The following is a 19,516-nucleotide window of genomic DNA, read 5'->3' as shown; positions in this document are numbered from 1 at the left end:
AACCCCAATTCTCACCGGCAAAGTGGGACAACTAGACTTCACCCATCTAGCTTTAATTACACATCACCTTACCCATCTCCCTGGGGTAGTTTTAGAAAGATAGAATGGAGATCCAGTTCTTTCATCCATGTCAGGCATCAATGAACCCCCTCCCACCCCACCCCCTGCAAGACAGAATGGTAATAGAGACCTTTCTCCTAAAGTCAGTGGAGGCCTAGTGAGGTCCTTAAATTTCACCCCTGCCTTGTAATAATGGCATCCCTATCCCCTACACTGAGTATAAATGGATCATGACAGGGAGAATTTGACTCCCATCACCACTCAGCAACATAAAAATAATGCCCTCTTCCTCCCACTATAGCAGGCTTGTTAAAACAGGAAAATGGTATAAAATCCAGAGAGTCACAACATCATTATTTCAGGACACAGCATAAAAGTATTCATGATACAAAGAACTAGGAACACAACAACTTGAGTGAGAAGAGGCATTTAACAGAAACCAACATGGAGATGACACAAACATTGTAATTATTCAACAATTTTAAACCACCCATCTTAAAATGCTTCAAACAAGCAATTCTCAACACTGCAGAAACAATTTTTTGAAAATGGAGAGATGGAAAATCTCAATACAGACCTAAAAGGCATAAAAAAAGAAACAGCTTTTTTTGTTGTTGTTGTTTTTTCAAGACAAGACAGGGTCTCTCGGTGTAGCCCTAATTGTCCTGTAACTCACACTGTAGACCAGGCTGACCTCAAACTCAGAGATCCTCCTGCCTCTGCCTCCCAAGTGCTGGGATTAAAGTTGTGCGCCACCACCTCCTAGTTGACTTTTTGTTTTAGAATGGAGAAATATAATAATAGAATTTTAAAACCCATTGAATGATTTCAATAGAACAAAAGATTGGACAGGGGTAAATCAGGTAAATTAATGACAGAATGATAGAAAAGACTCAGTATGAACAACAAAGAAAAACTGGAAAAAAGTGAAGTGAGATTCAGGGACACATGGGACCATAATAGTAAATTAAATAACAATGCCATTAGAGTTCTAGAAGACAAAAACAGTGTGGTATTTAAGAAATACACAAAATGTAATTGGTTAAAAAAAAAAACCCATTTAAAAAAACAGTAATTTATTTTTAAGTTGACGGGCACATATGGTCCACATTTATGGTATAAAATATGTTTTGACATATGTAAACATCGTAGAATGGCTAAATAAAGCTAATTATCATTAAACAAACTTTAAGATTTGGCAAAAATATGAGCAACATAGTAAATCAACAAGATATAATTGGGATTCACAGAAAACTCTACATCACAACAACAGAACACACATTCATCATGCTCCCAAGAGACATTCACACAGAGAGTCCATATCCTGAGTCATAAAACATACATGAACAAATTAGAAATAATTGAAATTATTCAGAATGTATCTTTTACAACCATGGGACCAAAGAAAACACTTCCAAACAATTAGAAATTAAGCATCTTAGCTGTAAATAACCCATTAGTCAAAAGGGAAGTCTCAAGAGATGTTAAAAAGTACATCTTAAAATACATAACATAAAAGATATAATGACAGAAATAATAGCAGCCATCAGGGGATATGCATGTTGGGAAAAGGTGCTGGGTATGACTGTAAAGAAGTAGTACAGGAGAGATTTTTATACTGACAATAATTCCTGGTTGTGGTTTTGGTTAAACAAATCCATACATGTGAAAATAACATGGAGTGGCTAAAGAGATGGCTCAATTAGGAAAAGGCAAGCATGAGGACCTGAGTTCATATCCCCCAGCACCCATGTGAAAAGCTGGCCTTTGTGATCCTCATCAGTCATCCCAGAACTAGAGGGTCAGACAGATCCCTATAACTCAGTGGCCAGCCAGCCTACCCAAATTAGTGAGCTCCAGGTCAATAAGATGCCTTGTCTCAAAAAAAAAAAAAACAAAAACAAAAAATAAACAAACAAATAAAAAAACAGGTGGAGAGCAACTGAGAAAGCCACTGACATTGACCTCTGGCCTCCACATACAAAGACACACCCATGCATATATAGCTACACATAAATGAATATGAATGGATTCATGCATATACACCACACATATGAATGCACACACACATGTATGCATGCCCCCCACACACCTTGAAGCTATTCACACACATTATTCCACATGTTAATGTTCCATCATTGTGACAAATAACAGAGGTTGAACTTGGCTCCCAGTTTCAGAGATTTCAGCTTGTGGTTGGCTAACTCTATTGTTATGGGCCTAAGGTGAGACTGAAACATGTAAAAGGACACAACAGAGCAAAGCTTCTTACCTCATAGCAACCAGAAAGCAAAAGGATAAACAGGAAGAGGCAGAAGATAAGGCATAACCTCCAACAGCTTACATCTCAGTGACTTATTTCCTCCAACCGGGCTCCACTTCCTAACAGCTCATTTAGTATGAATTCATCTAATGAGTTAACCCTCATGATCCAATCACCTCTCAACGGGCCTAACAACTAGGAACCAAGCCATCAACACATGAATCCAAAAAGCAGCATTCCAATATCAGTTTCCTGATTTTGATATTGTATTATACTCTATGCCCATACCGCCCTAAATGCGCATGGTCTCATCTGACATTGTATTATTCTCTACAGTATACTGGATGAGTTAAACATAATGAAGAGCTCCTGTAATCCATTGTGATTCTTTAATTGTTCATAACAAAATGTAAAATACATGACCTAGAAAAAAAAAGTATGAATGTTAAAATTAAAAGTGTTTGATCAAAATGCCTATAGCAGAATGTCAGTTTTATGATAAAATGGATTTTAAATAACAGGGACACTTTAACGGTGGTGCTAAAAACAAATTTTGAAATATCTCATCTACAACTTGCTAAATGGCAATAGTGAAGTAATGAAACTACATTTTCAAACAGCGAAGAATCAATTTTTAAAAGTGTGATGTTGCTTAATACGTGGCAGGAATGGAAGAGTTTTGTGCCAAATAGCTCACAACCCTTCCTATGGCAGTCACGCAATCAGTTGAACTGCTTATATTCCCATTTGGTATTCCCAAGTCATGTATCCCTGTTTTCTCACCTCTACCACAGAAAAAAATACTTATAATGAGTAAACTACTTGGTGATAGTTAGAAAGAAACAAATGAGGGATAATTAGTTTTCTCTATACAATCCAAAATGGTAAACACCTGCCATACGAAGCCATTTAACTTTAAATTAAACAAAATTTAAAAATCAATTCCTATATACATTTTAAGTGCTCACTATACCTGTGTGGCTAACAACAACATAGCAGAACAGTGTAGAGAGAGAGAATTCTACAGTTTTCATTTAAACATAATTCTATCTTTGGCAATATTTGTAGTATATTATTGTATTCATGTGCTAGAGTTTTGGAGTAAAATTATCTGAGTTTGTGTGTTAGTTCCAATTTATACTATGCTTGCTATTTAACTTCTATAACCTGTTTTGTTTGGTTGGTTAAACTTTCATTTTAAAGATGCAGGGTCTGGAGGGTACTTGTACCTACCTCAAAGGTTTATTGTATGGATTGCATGAGACACAGTATCTGATACTTGTGCTCTTTACATGCTAATTATTAGCATATGCTTTAAGTCTGGAAGGCTAACTTGCTTGTTCTGGGACCTAGAATCTATGTGACCAGCAGAAAAGGCAATAGGGAATAGTCAATCATATGAATAGCAAAGAAGTCAGACCCTAACAGAGCCCCTTTGTCCCAAGATGGATATAAACAACAATCACATTGTTCCTCCATAACTTGGGGCCAGCACCATAAAAGACAAGACCTTTTCCTGTAAGATCTACTTATCGTCTATTTTCAAAACAATAAAGAAGGAGCTCTCCCTTAAAGTCAAGGAACTCAGACTTCAAAGTAAACCACCACATCTACCAAGTAAAATAAAAGCACATTATACTGTCTATAAAAGAATAAGCAAACACGTCACTCAGTATGAGGTATGTTGAATACTGGTTTTCCCCCCTAATGTTTTTCTAGCAATTACATCACATTCCTTGATAAATTATTATGGTTAAATATCAGTACACCAATTCCTTTGTGAATACAACAGACCTACAATACCTCCATAATAAACTGGATAAATATTGCTAGATCACCTACTACATATGGGGCAGGTTATTCTACACTGGTCATTAGCAAACTGTAACTACAAGACTAAATTTAATCTATCTTACTTTTTTGTGGTAAGCAAGATAAAAATGATTTTTACATTTTGAAACAGTATAGGAACCACCTTTAACCACAATTGCTGAACACTGACTGGCTTTGGAACGTAGCTTTTGCTGTTGACTTGATAATTTGCATTAATCCATCTTAAAGTTAGAAAACAAAACTCTAAGTGAAACTGAAGTAAAATAATTTTACTGCCTAATATTTTTTGAGCTATTATGTAGGCCAAGATACTTTATATAGCTGTGGTACTGGGACACGTCAAAAGGAGAAAATGCCACTTCATACCCACTACAGTGGCCACAAAAAGAAAGATATTGATATGAAAAAAAATTTTATCCAAATGCATTATTTAGGGAAGATAAAATAGTGAGCCACTTTGGGAGTGCCTGACACTTCCTCAAAAAGTTAAATAGACTTTAACGAACCTCGAGATTCCACTCCTAAATATGTACACAAGAGAAATAAAAGTACATACCTGAATAGAGAGTTTCACACAAAGTATAGCTGCCATATTTAGGAGAAACAAAAGTTAATAATAACCCAAGTGGCCATAAACTGATGAATGAATAAACAAAATATGTTACTGTTATAAGATAGAATGTCATTCAATCATAAATATAAACGCAGTAATTATATATGATTTGTATACATTTTAAAATGATTATATTAAGTGAAAAAGCAAGCTATTAAAAAACTATATATTTTTATTATCTTATTTTTAGTTAATGCTCACAAAATGAAAGCAGCTAAGCACACGCCTTTAATCCCAGCACTCAGGAGGCAGAGGCAGGCGGATCACTGTGAGTTCGAGGCCGCCTGGTCTACAAAGTGAGTCCAGGACAGCCAGGGCTACACAGAGAAACCCTGTCCCAAAAAACTAAAAACAAATTATGAAAGCAAATAGACTAATGTTCGTGTAAGGTCTGCAAAAGGAAGAATGACTGACAGTAGGCACAAAGCTTCCTTCTTAGGAAGTAGATGATTTTAAACAAACTTTTGGTGATGGTACCATAACTTCGAATACTTTTAATCATTAAATTGTGTGCCTAAAAAATTACAAGATCAGAAATCAGTTTAGCAGTTATCAATTACACTGAGTGGGGAAAAGGAGTGACAACAAAGGAAGACTTAAGAATTTAGGGAAGGTATAGAAATATTTTATATTTTGACTTTGGTATTGGCTACACAACAGTATATATTTACAAGCAAGTACATTGAACTTTAATACCTGACCATAATAAGATTTATTGTATTCAAATTATACTATAACAAAGTAGCCTCTTAGTAAAAGTTAAAGCGGGAACAGTATCTCCAGTCACACACAACTTTACAACTTATATCTATTTTCAGTTCATGCTGCAATTTCAGCAGTAGTTTTCAGACCTCAAGGCAAGTGAAAAATGTTATTTCTGTAGTTCAAGATCCATTTCCCTATGCAGCTGAGTCTCTTTCACCTAACATCAGTTGGAAGTAATTACTTTGGAATGTAATGACATCCCTCAAAGTAAATATGACAATAGATTTATATCTCAAGTGACAAATATGGTCAGTTAAAATCCTATGCTCCCTTGTCCCATGAAAGCCTTCACTTACCAGGAATGTGGAACAAAGGGAGGACATCCTATTGGAACTCTAGGTGAGAGAAGCAAGGGAGAATGGGGACATAAAAGGATCCAGAGGGTGCTAGAAACCTACAAGAAGAACACTATCATGGGCAGATCTGGGCCCAGGGGTTCTGCTCAAACTATGGCACCAACCAAGGACAATACGTGCAGTGAGCATCAAACCTGTACCCAGATCTAGCCAATGAATAGGACATTCTCCACAGTTGAGGTGAGAGTGGGGACTGACTTTCACACGAACTCTGGTGCCCCATATTTGACCATGTCCCCTGGATGGGGAGACCTGGTGGCACTCAGAGGAAGGATAGCAGGCTACCAAGAAGAGCCTTGAAACCCTAGGATCATATTCAGGGGGAGGAGGTCCCCCTCAGTCACAGTCATAGGGGAGGGGAGTAAGGGGAAAATGGGAGGGAGGAAGGGATGGGAGGATACAAGGGATAACAATTGAGATGTAATATGAATGAATTAATTAAAAAATTATAATGCAAAAAAATTCTATGCTCCTTTATCCCAGTGCAATCATAAGAAAAATAGACTTTAAAAAAATACAAAATACCTAACAAGTACAGTTCAGAACTGCCAAGGTCATCAAAACAAGCCTGAGAAGCTGTCACAAGCCAAGAACTACTAAAGATACAGAAACACTGTGATTCATACTATCATGGATGGGACACTGCCCACAGATAAACTAATTAAAACTGAACCAAAAGGTGTTGAGACAATCCGGATATCTATGTGAAAAGAACTGATCCTAGCTAACGTGACGTTACACCGTATACAAAAAAATTAACTAAAATGATTGTAGACTTTAGAACAGAAGTGAAAACAAAATTTCTGGAAGAAAACATGAGGAAAATAATTCTTGAAATCTTAGATTCTACAGTCTTAAACTAGGTACAACACTGAAAGAGAGGGGGAGAGAGAGAGAGAGAGAGAGAGAGAGAGAGAGAGAGAGAGAGAAGAATACATTTGACTTTTCCAACAATCAAAATGTGAGTGAGGCCTGCTGACTGACTCCACTGGTAGCAACACTTGGGAGCTTGAAGGAGAAGAATCCCAAGCTCCACAGTGAGTTGCAGGCCAGCCTGGACCATAGAGTGAGACCTTGTCTCAAAAACAAATAAACAATCAAATAAACAAAAACCACATATCATCGTTAAGACAAAAAAAAAAAAAAAGCTGAGGACGGTGGTGGCACACCCTGTAATAGCAACTCAGGAAGCAGAGGCAGGAGGATTGCATTTGAGACTAGCTTGGGATACACAGTGAGATCATGTGCCAAAAACCAAAATAACACAAACTGAAATAAAAACAAAGCAAAAAGGGAGGGGGGAGGAGACCAACTGTGCATTCGTATTTGCATGTTATGTACCTGACAGGGATTTGGATTTAAACTATAGAAATAATTGTTACAACTCAACAATTAAATAACAACCCAATTCTAAAATGAAAAAAAAAAAAAAAAAACCCAAACCACAGACGCCGATCCCTGTGTATAGAAGATACACCAACAGCTTATAAGCCCTGAAAAAGATGTTTACGACCCCCTAGCCACTCCTTAGGGAAATAAACACTGAAACTATAATATCACACTTTCACACCAAGTTAAATGGCTATAATTTGTAAAGAGCAAGACACACAGCTAAAATCGAGCATTTGGGAGGCTGAAACAGGAGACTTGTGAGCTTGAAGTCATCCTGGGCCTCATAATAAGACTCTCAAACAAAACAAGAAGAGCCCAGTTAATAACAAGCGTGCATAAAATTATGCGCTGCAACAAGAATCCTCATACCTAGAATGCCTCTGCTGCTTTGGAAAACATTTTGTAATTTCTTTAAAAGTTAAACATAAATTGTCCCATTACTCAGGAATTCTATTTTCAGGTATCTACTAACAACAGATGAAGACAAATGTCCACCGTAAGATGTGTACACCAATGTTCTAAGCAGCATTAGTCTAATAGTCAACAACTAGAAAGCACACCCCCACTATCCCAAATTTTATCGGTTAAATTTTGTCAGAACTTGTCTTCTAGACTTGGTTTTACCATCTTCCCTGCAAAGCCTACAATAAATATGATCTGGCATTTTACAAACACAGTTACTTTTTCTTTTCTTTCCTTTTCTTTTTTTGTTTTTCAAGACAGGGTTTCTCTGTGTAGCCTTAGCTGTCCTGGACTCACTCTTTAGACCAGGCTGGTCTCGAACTCAGAGATCTGCCTCCCCAAGTGCTGGGATTACAGGTGTGCACCACGGCACCAGGCTTAATCAGTCATTATTTAAAGTATATTTTTAACATTTTTTCTAATTCCCTTTTGGATATGTTCTATAAAAGATAAGTTTTGCATCTCTTCTGCTTCGGCACTATTTGGAAATTCCGCTTGAAAAAAAAAAAAAACTCACATTGCTAAGTTTTACATTCTAGAAAAGCCTCGATGTAATTTCCATTACCATGTTATTAAAGTGACAACATCATACCCTGGTATCCCTAAGGTGACCGCCGTTAAGTAGCAATGTCACCAGGCTACAGACTCACTGCGATCTCTTAGGTATCGAGTGGCTCCTGTGGCATCACACCCTGTCTTTAGCATCACTTTGGCACATCACCTCTGTACGGTGTCATGTGTAACCACTGCTGTGGCAGAACCCTGCTCTCATGCCACTCCGCCTGGATGCCAGGGTAACTAGCCTGTGTTTCTTTCTACTCCTTGGACCGTGGCAGGGAGGGGGAGGGTAGCTCCAGTCAGTGGTTCAAGCTTAGAGGTACTACTCAGCTACAACTACTGTCCCTTCCGCCTGCCACTGCAAGTGAGGGCCCTGAGGGACAAGATCTTTAGGATCCCAGAACTTTCTAGCCCTGCTACAGTTTCCGTTTCCTGCAGCCAACTTACTGGCCCACCAACGACCACCCACCCTAGCTCTTTCGCACAGTTCCACCAGAAGCCGCTCCCATTACCTGACTCCATTCTCCAGCTGTCATCCTGGGCCAATTCCACCGGCAACTTGACTACGGCTTTCTCAAAGGATTCTGGGACTTGTAGTTCCACGCTGTTAAGAGCCGGAACCGAGTAGCTTGCAAAAACGCCTCCAGGCCCGGAACTGCCTTCAAACTTCAACTCCCAGAAGGTCCGGGCTATGGGACGGACAACAAGGAAAATAGAGTTCAGTGATTGGAGAACCTCTAGCTCTTTGATTGGCTGCCGGGGCAGGAGACCTGACTGGGCAGGGCTTGAGTTTCACGGACATCCTGGGAAGGCGAAATGGAGGGGTGTGTGTCTAACGTTACGGTCTGCAACTTGGCCTACAGCGGGAAGCTGGATGAGTTGAAGGAGAGCATTTTGGCCGATAAATCTCTGGCTACTAGAACCGATCAGGTAAAGCTCCCGGGGGCCTGTCGCCTAGCCGCGGGCGTCAGCGAAGCCCTACATGGCTTCCCGGTCCTGACTTGGTCCAAGGCCACTTCTGCGCTGCTCCCGCCTCCTCCTCCCTGGTGTAGCTTAGGTTTAACTCAAGACTTGCTGTCCAACTCTAGCCCCCTCCCCCCAGACTTTATGGCACGTGGGCTTTTTTTTTTGGGGGGGGGGAGCGCTAAACTTACTGAATTTCTTATATTTCTAGAACATCTACCGCTTTCCTCAGAGATCGCGCGCGCGAGAGAGACCTGTGGGGAAAAAAGCTTTTTAGGTGGATTTTTCTTTAGTTTTAATCCTAGTCGATGGAGCACGTGTAACTCAACGCCCTTTTTTCTTTTGTACGTGTGTGCTAGGAAGTTTGAGAGGAGCCAGGAATTTCAGTCAAGTGTAAAAAGCAGGGATAAATGAAATAACGACAAAACATGTCTTATTACATATTTTAAATCCTCCAGAAAGAAGTTTACACATTCTTTTCAGAACGTGGAAGGGGAGGACGCAATGGGAGTAGTTGGAACGGGCTGTGAATAGAAGGGGAGGTTATTTATACCCTGGAGAAAGAATGGGGTTTCCACACCGAGTGAGTGAAGTGAGGCAAGCAAAAGTGTGTTTCTGTTCTGATAAACAAAGTCCCATATTTTCATCAAGACTTTCTAAACCATAGGTTGCCTTCTGTTTGATAGCAGTAAACGTTAGTGAGGCAATGTATCATGCTTCAAATTTTCCATGTCATCTCTTTTAGAAGATAACGCGAAATGAAGAGTGTTCTCTCTGGAATTTTCCTCTATTACTCAGCAGGAGAATTCCCCTATGTTCACCAAGTTTGCTTTTGTTATGGTCTGGTAATACGGTTTAAATTTGATAAAATGAATTATATTAAGACTTAATCCAGATGTAATATAAATAAATTAATAAATAAAAAATAGAAAAAAAATACTTAATCCACTGAAAATTTAACCAATCTTCAGTTGAGTCACTGGCAAAAAAAAAAAAAAAAAAAAAAAAAGAGAGAAGCTAATCAGAGTTAAGAAATTTAATACAACAGTTCTTTTAATTGAATTAATTGTTTCAATTTAGATGAATTTAATTGCTTGTTGATTAAGGGCAATTAATTTGTAGACTTTATTTGCGTCCAAATTTAAACCACCTGGGAAAAGGCTTGTAGGAGACTATTGGTTTCAAATGGGTTAATGTTAATTTCACTTGATTTATCTTACTGTTTCTTCTTTAAGATATCATCTCCTGATGTAATCCAGGCTCTCCCTCCAGTCAAGATTCTCCTATCCACCAGCCTCCCAAGTCCATCCATAACAAAAAGTTAACATTAATTTAAAAGGTCTAATAATGATCTTGTGGGTTTTGTGGTTTTTCCCAAAATTACTTTTACTTCCTAGGTGTTGAAATAATGAGAAGTGAACAGTCAAGGCATTTAGGATTCTGTCTTAAAGAACCCTCCTCAGGACTGCAGAAGTGGCGCAGTGGTTGAGAACACACACTTACCTTTCCCTCACAAGCTCCCATAACTCTAGCTCCAGGGGGATCCATTGCATCTGGACTCGCTGGGCACATATGATTTCATGCACAAGCCTACTCACATGCAGATTATGAACAGTAAAATAAGTCCCTTTCTTAAAAAAAGGAAAATTCAAGTAATCTAGAAGTAAATATGGCAAGATTTTTTTTTTTTTTGGTCAAATGTAGGAAATAGGCAGGTGGGTCTCTGCCATCTTCTCTCTCTTTTATGTGTATTTGAAATTTTCATAAGGTTTAGCTGGTGTCTGGGGACATTGACAGGGAAGAGGCCACAGGTGTCCACCACCTTGAGCCTTGCAGCTGGCTTCCTCCCTGAGCACCTGTAGCGTCTCCTCCCAGGCAGGCAAACCCCTGCGTGTCACAGTTAAATTAAAGGCTGTGGTTACAGCTCAGTGGTACAGCACTTGCTTTAACGTGCAGGAGGCCCTAGGTTTGAGTCACCAGCATCATGCATACACACACACACACACACACACACACACACACACACACACGCGCGCGCGCCACTATGCAAGAATCATGACACCTGCCTTTATTGCACTGATTCTGTGGGGTGTGTTGTTATAAAATAATCTCAACTATTTGTGTAAACATTTCTCATTTCTTTTTCCATAACTTAATTCATGTGCTCACCAGATAAAGCGGCATATACCTGTAATCCTAGCACGTAGGAGGAGAAGGATTGAGTGTTTGAAGCTACTCTTAGCCACAAAACAAAACAAAAATTCACCTGTTCTTTGTAGAGCCTCTCACTTGAAGTCCATGTGGTAATAGAGGCTTCATAAACACAGAGCATGGACAAATTGACCCTGGATACATTGCTTATGTGAAGTAGTCTTATTTTCTTTCTGTGTAAAACAGGGGATGAGAGGCACCATATAGAATGGTGGAGGTCCAAAGAAATGGCACATATAAAAGTAGCACAGTGTTTCACATAGGCATACATTACGTGTTGAAATTGTGAATGACACATCTTCATTTCTGTGAAGGTGTTGAAATCTATGCTTTCATTCCTCCATCCTGTCCAGAATTCCTTACATGTCATCCCCCCCTTCCCAAATGCTGGTAAGTAGTATGGTTTAAGGTTACCTACCTGAAGTCCTGGTGCTCTTCATTTCTTCGGTTCAAACTATAGGTTTGCCAGCTTCAATATTTTTTCTGCCCGTTTGTCTTCGAGAATGTTGATAACTGTGCTCCCCTGTTTCCCATATAGGACAGCAGAACAGCATTGCACTGGGCATGCTCAGCTGGTCATACAGAAATTGTTGAATTCTTGCTGCAACTTGGAGTGCCAGTGAATGATAAGGATGACGTGAGTACTAGGCAAAGTTGATAAGCTCTGGGTTATCTTTAGACTCCAGCCTTGTATTTACTGAAGCCTGAATATTAAGCTCATAAACAAAAATTTTAACCTTTCTAAGTAGGGAGTTACAGTATGACCTTAGTGAATAGGCTCGGAGCTAATGATTGCACTATTTTAGGATGCTAGTGAAACTATAATTCAGGATGAAACTACGGATCAGAGCTTATTCCTGAGAACTCTAAAATACTGTAAACATTTTAATATTGAAGTTGTTGGTGAGCAGTGCCTGCATAATGCAAGCCTGTGCCTATGTGTGTTGTGTAAAACGTTTGTTATAGCAGTATTGGTTGTATTAAGGTAAGACTTGTGGCAGCTGGAGAGATGTTTCCGTGGTTAAGAGTGCTTTGCTCTTGCAGAGGAGTAAAGTTTGGTTCCAGTACCCATGTTGCGTGGCTTACAACCTCCTGTAATTCCTGCTTTGAGGAATCTGACACCCCATTTTTCAGAGATATTTACTGAAGTAATATTTATAAGAGAAAAACAGCAATTTTATGGGAAATGATTGAATAGCATATAGAATATATATTTTGTAAGTTAATATGCAACCAGTTATTCCAAAGAATAACAGAAAAACTCTCACAATATGACGGTAAGTAGAAATTGTGGAAAAGTCACCTCACAGAACTTCATAAACTCTGATTCTAGTTTTTATTTTTTAAAGTTATTGTATGGGAGAAAATATATTAGAAATAATCTAATGTGCCATGTCTGTGTTATAGGATTGTAGCTTTTGTCATTAATTAATCAGCTAACTTTGTATCCTGATGGAGGCGTCCCCTCCCTCCTCTCCTCCCAATCCTTCCTTCCCATTTACCTCCCTCCATCCCCCCTCCCTTTCTCTTCCTTCCTTCCTTTTCTTTCTTTGCCCTGGCTGTCCTGGAACTCACTCTGTAGACTAGGCTGGCCTTGAACTCACAGAGATCTGCCCGCCTCTGCCTCTTAAGTGCTGGGATTAAAGGTGTGCACCACCAATGCCTGACTTCTATAGGTTTTCTTGTGGTGTCCTTGACCTCTCTGGTGCCTTCAATCCTTTGGCCTCCTCTTCCATGAGATTTCATGAGCGCCACCTAATGTTGGGCTGTGGGTCTCTGCATCTGTTTCCGGCAGCTGCTGTGTGAAGCCTCTCAGAGCACAGTTACGCTAGGCTCCTGTCTGCTAGTATAGCAGAATGTGATTAATAGTTTCAGAGGTTGGTTTGCTCTATCATAGGATGGGTCTCAAGTTGGGCATGTCATTGGTTCGTCATCCCCTCAATTTCTGCTCCATCTTTATCCCTGCACATCTTGTAGGCAGGGCAAATTTTGGGTTGAAACTTTTATTATGGGTGGGTTGGTGTCCCAAAGCTTCCATTGGCAATCTTGCCTGGTTACAGGAGGTGGCCATTTCAGGTTCCATTTCCCCTGTAAATAATTCATTTTGTTTTTACTTGTGTGTATGTATATGTGAGTGTATGCCATCTATGTGCAGTTGCCTGGGGAGGCCAGAGGGCTTTCGATCCCCAGGAACTGGAATTACAGACCATTGTGAGGTGCCGTAAGTCCTCTTAACCACTGAGCCATCACTCCAGCTTACTTTTTCTTTGGTATAAACATTTGTTTCCAATTTTTCCACAATGCTTAATGGAGTGGGAGGCGACCGTCATTAAATTATTCACACAGCTCTGTAAACCTTGAATGAATGTTAATGTTTATACCACTGTCCCTTTTTGTCCTTGGTTTTTATAAACCCACCTCTTCTACAGGCAGGTTGGTCTCCTCTTCATATTGCTGCTTCTGCAGGCCGGGATGAGATTGTAAAAGCCCTTCTGGTAAAAGGTGCACACGTGAATGCTGTCAATCAAAATGGCTGCACTCCCCTCCATTATGCAGCTTCGAAAAATAGACATGAGGTATGGTTCTGTCCCTGTGGTTTTTTTTTTCCTTTGAGTTTTAAACTTGAACAGAAACACAGATTTCTGCATAGTTTTCTTTCCGTCCTTTCCAGATTGCTGTCATGTTACTAGAAGGTGGGGCTAATCCAGATGCTAAGGACCATTACCAGGCCACAGCAATGCACCGGGCAGCAGCCAAGGGTAACTTGAAGATGGTTCATATCCTTCTCTACTACAAAGCATCCACAAACATCCAAGACACTGAGGGTAACACTCCTCTGTAAGTGACAAGTAGCACTCATCTTCGTTTTGCTTATAAATGCAATACATGCTGAGGGCAAAACACAAATTGAAAGGGTACCAAAGCATAATGATAATAATTAAAATCGCCTATCATTTTGCTACCCCCAAAATACTGATAGCATCTTTAAATATTTCCTTCCAGTTATTTATATGCGGATATGTATATTTAGCATATAATAGCAAAATTGAGATCATATACTAATTTTATGTTTTAATCTCATAGCACATTATATTTTTCAGTCATCAAATACATTTAAAACATTTATGATGGCTGCATATAATCCCATTTCATGGATGTGCCATGATTTAATAATTTCTGATACTGTGTATTAAATCACTTGGAGTCTTTGACTATTTTAAGTACTGATGCATTGACCAGTTTGTTTAAAAACCTTTGCCAGTATTGTGGATTGCAACCTTAGTATAGATTCCTAGAAGCTGAATGACTGTTTCAACAAATACACATATTTCAAGACAGATTGCTTCCAGAGGAGTTGTCTCATTGTACCCTCCCAAAGCACCTTCACAGTAACCTATTACCTCCCCATCAGCACCAGCATTACCCTTGTGTCTTATGAGAGGTGACATTTCATGGTTAGAATTTATACTTGTTACTGATTTTAAATTTCATTAATGCCTAAAATGGTAAGATTTTTGTAGCCTTTCTGTTCCCTTTTAGAGGAATTTGTTCATTTTGACAGACTTCTGAGTGTTCTTGACGCAGTAAAAATAGGGACATTATGCCCTATCAGTTGAAAATATTTTCTCAGGTGTCTGTATGTTCATGAGTTTTCAACTGTCAGAAGTTATCATTTCCATCACAACAAGAAAGCGTTCTCTCATTCTGAGATTGATTGACATAGATAACTTGAAACCAACCTTTTTTTTTAACATACCCATTTTTCCTTATTGAATAATTACCATTTGAACAAAAAAATCTGGGTTTTTTTTGTTTGTTTTTGTTTGTTTGTTTGTTTGTTTTGTTTTGTAGTTCAGAATAGGGCACAACCTTTTCCCCTCTGACTTTAAGACAGCTTTTGAAAGTATTGTTTTCAAGGGCTGAGCATGGTGCCCTGGGGAGGCAGCCTAGTTAACATAAGCTAATTTCAGGCTAGCCAGGGCTCCATAGTGAGACCCTGTTTATAAAAACAAAAACAAAACAAAAATCTGGCCAGAAATAGTGGTGCATGCCTTTAATGCTAGCACCTGGGAGGCAGAGAGACAGACAGAATTCAAGGCCAGCCTGGTCTGCATATCAAGCTCCTATGACAGCCTATGATACATAGGGAGATCCGGTCTCAAATAGATTTTTCACTCATACAAAACATCCCAACCACAGTGTCTCTTCCCTTCACTCCTCCTAGTCCCCTGCCACCTTCCCGCTCCCCAAGAGTCACCCCCCCCCACCTCCGTTGACTCCTCAGAAAAGAGCAGGCCTCCATGAAACAACAGCTAAATAGGACAAAACAAAATACAGTAAGACAAGGCGAAAGCCCTCATACAGAGGCTGGGCAAGGCAACCCAATAGGAGGAAAAGAGCCCCAAAGAGCAGGCAGAAGAGTCAGACACCCCCACCCTCACTGGTTAGGAGTCCCTCAGAACCACCAAGCTAACAGAACATATAGGCGGAGAACCTAGTGCAGACCCATGTAGGCTCCATGGTTGCCTCTTCAGCCTCTGTGAGCCCCTGTGCACCCTGCTTTTTGATTAAGTGGCCACGTTCTCCTGGTATCCTCCATCCCCGCTTACTCCTCATCTTTTTTTTTTCCTAATTTTTTTCTCCCCCTCTTCTGCAGGGTTCCCCTGATCTCCAAGGGGAGGGACCCAATGGAGACCAAGAAAAGTATTGCTTTCTTAATTTGTACTTTAAAAATATTTCTTGTAGGCCTATGTGACTTTTTAAAATGAATATTCTGGCTTATTTCTCCATGACTCATTAATCACATTGGTCTGGAAATAGTCTAGAAATTAGGGTCCTTGGGAGAAAGTAGGAGTTGGGAATCAATGGATACTGTTCTTCAGTGCAGATGCTGCCACTTTCAACTATATTAAGTACAACTATTAAGAAGCCTAACTTTGCCAGGGATGGTGGCACACGCCTTTAATCCCAGCACTTGGGAGGAAGAGGCAGATGGATTGCTGTGAGTTCGAGGCCAGCCTGATCTACAGGACAGCCAAGAATACATAGAGAGACCCTGTCTCAAAAAACTAAAAAAAAAAAAAAAAGCCTAACTTCCCTCTCCCTTAATTTCCTTATCTGTAATAATATCGCAGTAATTTCTTCCTCACAAGATTACTGTGAGGTTTAAATAAAATGCTGTGTCAAGTGCCTAATACTTTACCTGTCGTACTCTATAAGTGCCTAGCAGAGGTTGATTTCTTTCTTCAACCAGTTAACTGTGGAACGTTGCCATCATAAGAAGAACTTTAGCCTCTGTGACACCTTTTACTGCAAAACAGTACTAATTATACCATGATTTCTCAACAAAGATTCTCATCAAGCAAGATCAGATCTTTTCAACTGTCCAAAAGTCCCATGAATTGTTATCGAGGCAGGACATGATTTGCAGCTTCTCCAAATTCTAACCGTGAATTATGATGATGATGATGATGATGATGATGATGATGATGATATGATGTGTTTAGAGTAAATTACCATTAATCTCTATCAAATGAGGAAGTTGTACCTTGGGCTAGCATTTAGAGCCAATCGGCTGTTTTAGTAGGACCAGGATTGATTTATGATCTGGTATTATATAGCTATTTTACTTAACTTTAATTTACATTCTTTCTCATCCCAATTGAGTTCCCTTTCCTGATTAAATAACTTGCCAGTATTACCACTGTCTAATGATAAGTGATAGACTGGGAATTGTAACCGTTATGTAGGACTGGTACACTAACTGATCTTTGTTATACCCAATTTCAGACACTTAGCCTGTGATGAGGAGAGAGTGGAAGAAGCAAAATTGCTGGTGACCCAAGGAGCAAGTATTTACATTGAAAATAAGGAAGAAAAGACACCCCTGCAAGTGGCCAAAGGAGGCCTGGGTTTAATACTCAAGAGAATGGTAGAAAGCTAAGCAGCTTGTATTTAGTCTTTGTATGTTTTGTTGTCCTCACTGTTCTGGAAACTGTTGTACTGTACATAGGCATCTTGTATGAATGAAAAGTTTTCTCACCTTTTAAATCTGATAACATACTGTATTGCTCCAGCTGAAGTACCTGTCCTAAGCTTACAACCTATTTTCCAGGTATTGAAAACAGTTGGGATTGTTCTCTTGATGTCATTTATTGTTCTCCATTAAATCTTGGTTACTTTGGAGTAAGTTGTCATGGCTGTCATGAGTCTTGAGCATCCTCCCATGCACCTTCTGTCCCACTATGTAACAGAACAAGTCCAGAAGCAGCCCGCCAGTTATGCCAGGTGATTCTGCTCTTTCCTATGTGCAGTCGAAACAAATCCTGGCTTATTTTTCAAGTTCACTCAGAGACCTATGCCAAATATTTGTCTTCTTTCAATTATAAGGTTACTTTATTTTTCTTACAAGAGGAAGTTCTATATTTTAGTGGACCAAATTTTAAGTTAAATAGTATGTTCCTAAAATAATGAAGCACAGTAGCCTGTGTGCTCATGTACTTTTTGACTAGTCATTTTCCTCTAAAATAAGATATACTCATTTTTTAAAAGATATTAAGTGTCTATATTGCTCACCTTGTTATGAAAAGAATTGTCAAACTTATTAAACTGATATATAACAAAATTATTTTTTGATTTGTATTTCAAGTACTATAAACAATAAACTGTTGAAAGACTCTCCCAATTTCTCTTTCAAGTTAGTTACACACATTCACTCAAACTTTAAAATCTTGAACTAAGATATACTTCTCAGTTTGGGATAGTTCTGAAGTCAATAAATTTAATGGAGCTTGAACTGCAACTTAAATCCTTAAAGAAAATTGGTAATCTTTTGAATTGCCAAGTTAATGTAGAGTGAAGGGAAATTAATAGTTATGAACTTGAACTCTGTTTAGAGAAGCATTTTAATTGATTAGTAGTCAGCAAATGTAGTCCAAGTGGCTTCTTCAAATTAATTTTAATCTTAGTTTTGTGCTGCAATTATTGATTAAAAGGTGTGATCCAATTAAATCCACACATTTTCTTCAATTTGGGGTCAAAGACTTAAATGCCCAGTGACTAAAGTGAGTTCTAGCCATCTGAGCTGCGTTATTGCTGCGTACAACTTTTGACATGAGCACTCTGAGTGTTGATCTTTATTACAATGAATCAGAGAAGTGTTTCCTTATGAAACAAACATTTGTTAAATGTTGGTAGTAGAGTTAATGATAAGGAAAATATTTCTTTCTAGTGCTTTTTTAAAAGAAGATCAGAAAGTACAGTCTTGTCTCATAGGGTCTGGTATGGTAAAGGCCTTTTTCCATTTTATAAATTTTGAGATTTCTTCAATAAACAGTACAGATCAAACCAAGCTTCTGGAAGCTGATAGGCTCTTAATATTTCTTAATTATATAAACTAGGACATTAATGACCTCTGACACTGATCAAATTGCTACTTATTTCCATAAGAAACTAAATAGCGAAAAGGCTCATTCAGCGCTATAGGTCTTGTAATAGCAAAGTGAACTGAGAGGATAATTTAATTGTGATACTAATCCAAGAATATAATATAGAAGAAATAGGTTAATGGAAATTGGAAACAAAATCTTCAGGTCTTATTTCTATGTGTAGATGCATTTGTTTATGAGTTTATGCATGTGAATGAAGTGCCTGCTGAGGCCAGAAGAGGTCACTGGAGTCCCTAGAGCTGGAGGTTGAATGTAGTTTGCACTGCCTGACATGGGTCTTCTGCAAGATCAGTACCTGGTCTTAACCACTGAGCCATCATCACTCCAGCCCTGAAACTGAAAGGTTTTACACACTTCATTTTCTATTAGAGAAAATTTCACATTTCCGTTGAAGGAAATTGGTGTGTCACTGCGATCGGATGTCTTAGTTCATCTCTATGACCTCCCCGTCCCAGTAGTTTGATTTGATCATTTCTTAACTACATCAACCACAGTGAATTCCTTATATGGTTATGTCTGTTTTTGTCTGTTTTCATATTCCTTTAATATTAAGCCCTCAAATCAGTATGTGGGTATGTTTGCTATAGTATGA

General features: G+C 38.9%; 2 protein-coding genes across 3 annotated transcripts in view; one reads left to right on the top strand and one right to left on the bottom strand.

Annotated features, from left to right (window-relative positions):
* Positions 1–9,104, bottom strand: part of Atg4a (autophagy related 4A cysteine peptidase) — a 53,208-nt gene extending 44,104 nt beyond the window's left edge. Inside the window, exons 1-2 of the mRNA XM_051141861.1 lie at positions 9,099–9,104; positions 8,815–9,055 (exon numbers count right to left, since the gene is read on the bottom strand). Of these exons, the coding sequence (XP_050997818.1) occupies positions 8,815–9,055; positions 9,099–9,104 (247 nt within the window). The remainder of the gene's footprint in view (positions 1–8,814; positions 9,056–9,098) is intronic.
* Psmd10 (proteasome 26S subunit, non-ATPase 10) lies at positions 9,067–19,272 on the top strand. Of its 2 annotated transcripts, none has more exons than XM_051141548.1 (5): positions 9,067–9,232; positions 12,015–12,113; positions 13,906–14,052; positions 14,148–14,314; positions 17,267–19,272. In XM_051141548.1, the coding sequence occupies exons 1-5, from the start codon at positions 9,119–9,121 to the stop codon at positions 17,418–17,420; spliced, it is 681 nt and encodes a 226-aa protein (XP_050997505.1). In that variant the 5' UTR covers positions 9,067–9,118; the 3' UTR covers positions 17,421–19,272. The 2 variants fall into 2 exon arrangements, with proteins under 2 accessions (XP_050997505.1, XP_050997506.1); XM_051141549.1 differs by having other exon boundaries at positions 14,148–14,235; positions 17,267–17,414.
* The last annotated feature ends 244 nt before the right edge of the window (positions 19,273–19,516 follow it).

This window comes from Acomys russatus, chromosome X, assembly GCF_903995435.1.
Source record: "Acomys russatus chromosome X, mAcoRus1.1, whole genome shotgun sequence".
NCBI classification, from domain to species: Eukaryota; Metazoa; Chordata; class Mammalia; order Rodentia; family Muridae; genus Acomys; species Acomys russatus.
This window is presented reverse-complemented; position numbering and strand designations above follow the sequence as displayed.

Coding starts and splice junctions, on each gene's coding strand:
- Psmd10 (XM_051141548.1), top strand. CDS start 9,119: ATGGAGGGGTGTGTGTCTAACGTTACGGTCTGCAACTTGGCCTACAGC. Junction 9,233..12,014: donor TGGCTACTAGAACCGATCAG/GTAAAGCTCCCG, acceptor TTTCCCATATAG/GACAGCAGAACAGCATTGCA. Junction 14,053..14,147: donor CTTCGAAAAATAGACATGAG/GTATGGTTCTGT, acceptor CGTCCTTTCCAG/ATTGCTGTCATGTTACTAGA.